The sequence below is a fragment of the Lepidochelys kempii genome, chromosome 1 (genome assembly GCF_965140285.1).
Source record: "Lepidochelys kempii isolate rLepKem1 chromosome 1, rLepKem1.hap1, whole genome shotgun sequence".
NCBI classification, from domain to species: domain Eukaryota; kingdom Metazoa; phylum Chordata; order Testudines; family Cheloniidae; genus Lepidochelys; species Lepidochelys kempii.
The window spans coordinates 309,972,389-309,981,206 of record NC_136380.1 but is presented as its reverse complement, the minus strand read 5'-3'; the positions used below and the strand labels follow the sequence as shown (position 1 = coordinate 309,981,206).

The 8,818-nt window shown below is 42.2% G+C and overlaps 1 protein-coding gene across 4 annotated transcripts in view; it reads right to left on the bottom strand.

The window, feature by feature from the left end:
- Positions 1-3,753: 3,753 nt before the first annotated feature.
- Positions 3,754-8,818, bottom strand: part of PTPRZ1 (protein tyrosine phosphatase receptor type Z1) — a 194,664-nt gene continuing 189,599 nt past the window's right edge. For 2 of the 4 annotated variants that reach the window (XM_073328200.1, XM_073328201.1), the window contains 3 exons: positions 8,073-8,215; positions 7,055-7,190; positions 3,754-4,737 (listed from right to left, as the gene is read on the bottom strand). In XM_073328200.1, coding sequence (XP_073184301.1) covers positions 4,597-4,737; positions 7,055-7,190; positions 8,073-8,215 — 420 coding nt within the window. In that variant the 3' untranslated portion in view covers positions 3,754-4,596. The remainder of the gene's footprint in view (positions 4,738-7,054; positions 7,191-8,072; positions 8,216-8,818) is intronic. The other 2 variants (XM_073328202.2, XM_073328203.2) reach the window with 1 other exon arrangement.

Below are 8,818 nucleotides of genomic sequence, written 5' to 3'. Positions count from 1 at the left end.
AAAAACCAAAAAAGCCTTAAATTGACATTTTGTTGAGTTAGTTGGAGACTAGCAGTCTGTCCCTAACATCTTTTCCCCACTTGACCCAATTTACAAAGACAGGATCTGTCTTTTGAGACTATAGCCTGGATTATAAGAAAAAAATTAAGTAAAAGATGGCCTTTGTCTGAGAATTACTTGCCAGCTCTATTTGGGAACTGACACGCATTTATTAAAATCAATAATCCATCACAGGTTGAAGATTAGGGAAGATTTCTTATGATTCTTAATTTTTTTCCATATCAGAACCAGTATGTGTTGCTAAAGAGATTATCCTAAGGACTTATGTTTTAAATAACTTGTCAGGCATGCTAAGATGATGAATATGATTGCAGACATCAGTGGAAAAAATCTTGGAATACCACTTGCTTCCTTGGATTATTATTTTAAAATGGACAGTGTTTCTTTCAAACTAGTTTTGTAGTTTGAAAGAAATACTGATTTCAAGGGTGAATTTTCAAAATAGGACCTTTCAGTTTTGCTTTTAGTCTGAGTTAGATTTAAGAGCTACAGGAGAGTGTATTTACCTATAAACCGTTTTGTGTACTTGGATTATATATAACTATTTTTAAGTGGAAGAGGTGGGGTAAAAATACTATCAGACATTGTCAGGGGAAAAAAGCCTGACACTGTGTTGGGTTATGGTCCAGTTTTCCTAGCACAAAAGCTGGAGCAGACGCAGGCTTTAGGGTTACTTGTGCTGTTGCCTTGAATCAAACTGTGTGCTGATATTATGGTGAGGAGAGCAAATATAAAGTAAGAGGATTAGGGAATGGGGTTTGGGAAACAGCCATAAGATCAAAATTAACCTCACTGGCACTTGCATCCCAGGGGATTAAGAGAAGAAAAAGTATTTTGTCTGTTTATGTTCTGTGTTGTTGGAACAGAAGAAGAGAGCCTTAAATTCCATTGCTGCCCTGTTTGAACTATTTATGCAAAGGTTTCAAGCACTTGAGTGCTTTGCAAGAAGTAGAATCCAGTTGCCTAGGCCCCTTAGAGGAATATGTCTTCTGGCAAAGAAGGAACATCCTACTTCTTTAAAATACAGCTCAGCTGAGGGTTGCAAAGATGCAATTTATGGAGTTTTACAATGTTATAAATTAATGTGTATTTTTGTGGGCGTGATCAGGTACAATATACATGGAACTCTTTTGGTTTATCAAATGAAGAGAAAATATGCAAACTACAGAGTATCTGTACAAACATAAGTTTTAAAAACCAAATCTAAACTTTTTCTGACATTCAACATGGCTAAGACAATATAAATAATACTGCATCATATCCACACACACAATGTACCCCATTAAGCTATATTTTCTACCTAACCTATCATTAGCAATGTACAAATATGACAAGTAACAGCGCAAGAATCACCATAGCAGCCAGCAACCTGATTCACAAAGAATGGCTTCTTTATTTCCATATGAGTTATTTGTGCAATTGGTTGACCCTTTGAATTAGGGAGGCAGGGGGGCTGCATAAGTATAGAAGCAGATGAGATCAAGTGGAAAATGGGATTTAACAGAATAAACACATTGGCACAATTTTAGAAGACAAATTATGCATTGTCTTGTTTTGACTGATTCAGGTCAGTCCACTCACACTTGTGATTTCATCTACATGTTACACAGCAAAATGAATGAGTTTGCCTAATTTTCTGGGCAAATCAGTTCTACTTAGGACTTGTCTATGTGGTCAGCTGTGTGCATCAAGTCACGGTGTAACTCTAGCTTGCTGCGTTCCAACTGGCCACGTGGACCCTGCTACTGTGCACTCAAATTCTGTAGCATGCTTTGATGTACAACTATTTCAAAGTGAGTTCTTATAAAATGAGACTCCTGGTTGCTGGAGGACCGAGACAATGTTAAGACTCCAGGACTGTAGACAATAAATGAGAGAAGCTGAAGACAAAATTTTATAAATGATTCCAGTGGCACAGGAACACTTTTAATGGGGGGGTGTGCTGAAAGCCAACACCCTTACCCTTGTTTGCCTCTTCACCCTGAGCTGGGGGTGGGTGCAGGGCCAGGAGCAGAGCCCGGGGCAGGCAGCCAGGAGGGGAGGGGCAGTAGCCAGGACCCCAGGGGAGGGGGGAAGAAGCTGGGACTTGGGCATCGGAGCCCCGGCTAAAACCTGGGGGTGCTGCAGCAACCCTCGCACCCCTAGTTCCCACACCTATGAATGAGACCCATGTGAAGTTACACAAACAAGCAACGTTGCATGTCTCAGTACTTCTAGCTTTCACGGTTCTGAATTCTGGAGCCCAGAGATCCATTTAAATGCCTATCTGTTGTCAGGCACTCCTCAGGTAAGCACAAAAGAATGTCAATACTGAGTCAGACCAGTGGTCCATCTAGCTCAGTATCCTGTCTTCCGACAGTGGCAAATGGCAGATGCTTCAGAGGGAATGAACAGAACAGGGCAATTGAGTGATCCATGCCCCATTGTCCAGCTTCCGGCCGTCAGAGGCTAGGGACACCCAGAGCATGGGGTTGCATCTCCAGTCATCTGGTACAGAAGCTGATTTAAGTGATAGGTTACATACCACACATAGTAGTTCTGCAATTTCATATTTGAGTTCCTTTAGAAATCTTGGGTGAATATCATATGATCCTGGTGACTTATTACTGTTTATAATTTGTTCCAAAACCTCCTCTACTGACACCTCAATCTGGGACAGTTCCTCGGATTTGTCACCTAAAAGAATGGCTCAGGTTTGGGAATCTCTGTCACATCCTCTGCAGTGAAAACCAATGCAAAGAATTCATTTAGTTTCTCCACAATGGCCTTATCTTCCTTTAGCATCTCAATCGTTCCATGGTCCCACTGATTGGCAGGCTTCCTGCTCCTGATGTACTTAAAAACTAACAGCAAAAAAAAGCTTTAAGGCTTTTGCTAGGTGCTCTTCAAATCCTTTTTTGACATGCCTAATTATACTTTTACACTTGCCTTGCCAGAGGTTATGCTCCTTTCTATAAAAAGAAAAGAAGGACTTGTGGCACCTTAGAGACTAACCAATTTATTTGAGCATAAGCTTTCGTGAGCTGTAGCTCACTTTCAATGTTCCTCAAGTGTACAAAGGCCTCTCACAGTGCTCCGAAGAGCTCCAAGCCCAAGTAGATCGATCTTCATCTGCTTCTAGTTTCTGTCCGGGATAAAATCCATTCCCCTCTCATTGCCACAGCATTTCTGTCCAGCCTCATATCAGATATGCCCCCTAAAAATCTAAAACCAACTGTGCCAAAGTAAACTGGTTATTGTTACCCTAGCCTCTCTAAGATTTAGCGCTGCTTCAGCCTTCTCTATTCTCATGGACATAGCGGCTCTGATTTTAATATACAGCCTCTATGTCTAAAGTTATAAATTCAAAGGTTTGAGGAAGCTTGAAGGAAGGTTGAGGGGGCAAAGCCGAGACTCCTAACTCCTACTTAGAAACCACTACTTCTTGTGATGCTTCTGCCAGGTTCTGGTTCCTGCCTCACAGCTGGAGGCAACAAGGAGCTGAGAGCACAATCATAGCCAGATGGGGCAAAACCAGCCTGGAGGAGGCAGGCCAGGACTTAGCACTCATGAGTTTCACACAGGAAGTTTTTTTTTAACTTGATCCAGTAATACTGTTCTTGATAAGTAAAATGCCTTCAGTATTGATGACGCATATTGTTTACTGTGCTAGGCATAGACTGGAATATTTATATTTATTTTTTCAATGCCTTAGGTAAAAACAATTAAAACAATGCCAAGTACAGATGTTATTTTCATAAAAACTTCTCATTTCAAAACAACTGAATTTATATTTCCCACAAAAGGTTAAAATTACATGCACATATATGAAAGTTAATCAACAAAGATGCACAATAGTATATCAGAAGACTTTGTTAAAATAAAAATGGATACTAAACTACATCATTATAACAATGCAATTACACAGAACTAGAAAACTGACTCTGTAGTAAAATATAAAAATCTACAATTATAAATATAAATTTGGTCCATGGAATCACTATAGAAGTATTTACAGTAAGTATCAGGTTACTAGTCTAAGTCTCTACTGCATTCTTAAAATGTTGAATATTACAGAGAACAGTATTTTATTTACATTCTACTATATTAAAAGTTATATTTCTATCAAATGTATGGATTGCTATAAATACAGCAAGTAAATTGGATACTAAAAACATGACATGTTTATTTGTAGTTGAGAACCCCCCTACCATCTATAAATATGATAAATTTTAAGTTAAAAGTAAAGCCAGACAAATTGAAAACTAATACTGAAAAACATACCACAATTTCATTCTTAGAAACACTGTAAAATTCAATCAAGTTAGTCCAGACATAACAAATGTATTACAAGAAATCTTTCAAAAAAAGGCACACATTGTTATTGATGTGAGTTTGGAAGTAAAATCATATGCCACAAAAATAACTAATGTTTGAACAGGAGAAGGGAACAGATCATATAATAACTGGACAGATTTCTCCCTGCATAATTTAAAAAGGAAAACAACAATGCTAAATTCCAGGGATGTCTGGGGTGTGCGTGTGTGTGTTTGTTAGTTAAACTAAAGATTCTAAGCTTTCAGCTGCATTTCCATCAGGTAAAGCTGTGCCATTACTGTCCATGGATGCAGAAGGGTTTTCTTCTTGCCTTGTGCTAACAAGACTGAGGATAGCTTTGTACAGAAACTGGTACTGCTCCTACAGAAGAAAAGAGGATACGTTCAATGTGGTGCTCTAAATAATAATGCTAGATTATTTTGTAATACTTGTACACAAAAATAATGTAGCAATTGATGATGAATCAATTGGTGCTATACAGCCCCCCATCAGTCTACTGTGTGTAACTCATTATCTGATGTGTTAATTCTGTGACAAATAGCCCCCATCTGCATACAGTCTGTAACTCAGTATCAATGGCTGTTGTGCGTGTGCTCCAGGGGAGAATATTTTCTTGTGCATTTTTTTTTTTTAATATAAAGGGGTGAAATCCTGGCCTCACTGAAGTCAATAGTAAAGCTCCTATTGACTTCAACAGGGCCAGGATTTCATCCATAATGTGAAATGTTCCCATAACTCTGGAGTAATGGCACTGAACCTACTCTAGGTTTCCATTGTGTAACTGACAGCAGAATTCAGCACACAACTGTCATCTCTGTGTAAGGGCACTGTTGCCCCCTTACTAACATTCAGTGGGGGTGTTTTAGTTCATAGCTCCCAGTTCTAAAAAGGGGAAGGGTCGATGGGGAAGCAGGACCCTGAGACTGACAGTCCCTCGGAACAATGGGGAGAGGCCAATGCTCCAGGTCAGCCTGAATGACAGGGGGGTCAGGCTAATCAGGGAGTCAGGAGGCTCCATTCTCCGTGTGAGCTGGAATTGCCAGGGTGAGACAGAGTGGGGCCGAGCTAAGGAGAAAGCAGGGGCCTGAGCTGAACTGGAGAGCAGAGCTGGGCCAGATCCGGAGGGACCAGAAAAGCAGCCCAGAGAGAGTGCAGACCCTGTCCTGGGAGCAGAGCTGCAGCCCCAGAGCCAGAGGCCCAGCCCAGAGAGAGCAGACTTGCCCTGGGAGCAGAGCTGTAGCAACCAGAGCCAGAGGGGCCAGAAAAGCAGCCCAGGAAGCAGGTCAGTGCTGGGAGCAGAGTCACAGAAGCAGCCTGCAGAGCAGACCTGTCCTGGGAGCAGAGCTGTAGCAACCAGAGGCAGAGGGGCCAGAGAAGCAGCCCAGGGAGCTGGAGGCAGAGCAGCAGCCGTGCTGAGGCAGAGTGGAACTGGAGCTAAGACAGAGTGCAGCTGGAGCTGGAGCTGTGGCTGGAGCAGTCCGGAGCCAGGTGTCGTGAGCAGCTGGGGAGAGCGAGGGGGACCCCGGGCAGCAGGCCCAGCACAGGGAGACGCCTCAGCCAAGAGGCTCTGCAGGCCAGGCTTGGATCATAACCCCGACAGGGCGGGGACAACGCTGGGAAGAAGGGCCCTACCACTTAGAGCCTGAGAGCGTGTGGCCACCACCAGAGCGAGTGTCCAACCCGCAGCATCCCTGCAGCAAAGCCAGGGCCTGAGAAGGAGGCCTGGGACCTATAAGGGACAGACTGTGAACTGCCCTGACGTTCCAGAGACACTGTTTGTGATGTTCCCTGCCACAGAGCAGGGTGATGTGTTTCCTTTAACCTTTCCCGTTTTCCCTTATTCTTTTTAAAATTAACTGTTGATTAAATAACTTGCATTTGCTTCAAATTGTATATAATGATCAGTGGGTCAGAGAAGTGCCCAGTGCAGAGTACCCCGGAGTGGGGACACCCTAGCCCCTGTCCTAGGTGACCACAGCAGGGTTGGGGGTCGAGCCCCCCAGGAATCCTGGGCCCAGCCTTGTTGGGGTTACGTGGACTCTGCCAGACAGGAGAGTGGAATGGGAGTCCTCAAGGGCAGGGAGGCCACTGGGTAAAGGAAGTGGGAGTGAGGATTCAGATCCTTTCACTAGCCCACTTCACTGGGGTAGTGCAGAAGCCAGGAAAGTTCCCCGCAGTAGCGGGACTATCCCCCCGCTTACATCTGCAATGAATTTGTATCTGTTCCTACATGGACTTCACTGGAGATTTCTAATCTAATACTGTTTTACCCTTTCCAAAACCACAGATCAGGGCCTTAGTGGCAGTAGGAGTTCACTTTTACTAAAAATTGATCCTAACCATACCAGAGACATTCAGGTGATCACTCAAGGGTCTACCTGCAATGTTTGGGAGTGTGTATGTTTTCCTTGGTGAAATCAAGCCATAATTTGCAGATTATAGTGCAAGTTTTGTCATGGTATAGGAAGTGCTGCACTTTCTGACTGACAATTATTAAATAATAGTCTATCAAGTAGGCTTAAGTTCTTCATAAGAAACACTTTATTTTGGAAAGCAGTTTTGCTTTAACCAATGAAGAGATTCACACTGAAAAATGTGATTTTGCTGCTCTAACTCTAATTTTGCCAAAGATGATGCATATTTTGAAAAAATATACACAGCTGGCTTATTTACTTACAATGTCTGTGAAGACTCCTGGCCTCATCAAATTTATCATCTTAGCTACCTGATAAACATCCATGGAACTTTCATTTTCCAGCTGATGCATGAGTGTTGTTAGTGCACAGAAAGTACCTGCTGTCACTCCTCCATGCCTGTTGAAAGTTAAAAACACACAAAAGAAATATTTGTATGAACTGGGTCATATTCCCACAGCTGAAGAAGATACAGAAGCCCTCTGAGTGCATGGGGTGACATTCTGTGCTGCACCTCTAGGAGGTGTAGCACATAGGGAGGGTGGCCACTATGATGGCTTTATGCAGCTTTTGCACCCTTCTGATCCTTGGCTGCTTCAAGGTTACCAGTGTAATTTAGACACCCCTGTGGCCTGTTTTAGGGCAGCCTTCATGGACTTCCCTATGGGCAGCAACACAACCAGGAATCTCTGCAGCACTGTCACAACACAGCCCAAAGGCAAGCCCCTCTCGCTCCCACGCCTTTCCTGTGAGACCCCCCTACCCCAGGGCTTGTGAGGGGGTCCTCAGGAGGCAGCTTTGTGGCTGTCACTACAGTGCGTGCACTGAGAGAATCCTCCCACAGCTAGAACCAGGGCTGTTTAGTGCTCCTTTATGCTGCTCCTGCACTGTTTCCCATGGTAAAGGGGCCTGAGCAGGGGTGAGGATCTGACCCACAGTGATTTCTAAAGACCAGTGCCTAAACTGTGTATTTACTTCTCGCTATAATAAAAGAATGACACTAAGTTATTTAATCTCCATTGGATGGGAACTGGTTCATCTTTCAGATTAGTAAAAAACAAAGACTCCAAAAGAGAACATTCTTGATGCTGAGTCAAGTGTTTCTCTTGCTGATGCAGATAAAATAACAGGATTGTTCTGCTGCTTTGATTATTTGCTCTTTCTATATGCTTTAGGCCTAATTTCAGTGGATCAGACTCTTTATGAGAAATTAGCATGAGTGTGGTTGGATAACGGCGATGTATGTAGTATCCAAAGCAAAGCAAAAGTTACAATGCTTACTCATCGTGCACTATGATGGGTCCATCTCTGTTGGAACTTTCTTCTTTTATGATACTTATAAGTTCAAATGTTTTACTAATAGGGCTATCAGGATTTGGCCATTTTGGACACTGAAAATGCCTCACTTCAAGTACATAGTCATCCTAAAAGGAAAATGTCATGATTAATAGTTTTGCATAAATCTAACTCTTCAAAGAATAGACTGCTCTTGTATGGTGTCTTGTGGAGAGTTGTATACATGGTCAATGCTTAACACACAAAATAATTTCTACAATTTTCTTTCTTTTCTCCATTACAACAGGAAATTGGAGTTTCTTATGAGGTAACAGATGCTCCACAAATAACCTAGCAAAAATGTGACTTGTTTTTTCAAGACCGATATATCAAGTCTTAAACTAAATCCTAAGAGTGGAGTCTTGCAAGGTATTGACTTCTAGCTCCACCAAAACACTTACGTACAGGCTCAGAATTAAGCATGTGAGTAGGATGAAGTCAATGGATTAGGCGAGGGTGCTTAGTAAGTTTCAGGACTAATCCCTTAAATTTCTGGGGTTAATTTGGTAATACAACCACATTTAACCTAGAATTTCTATGACGTTTCTATGAAAATTAATAGGGCATTTGTATGATTAAAACAACAAGGCATTTTTGGTGTTTCTGCGTGTGTAGTTATTGTCTATGTTCTTGATGCTATAGCATTCCATTCATGCAATTACTATTACTTATTATTTGTATTATCATTTATT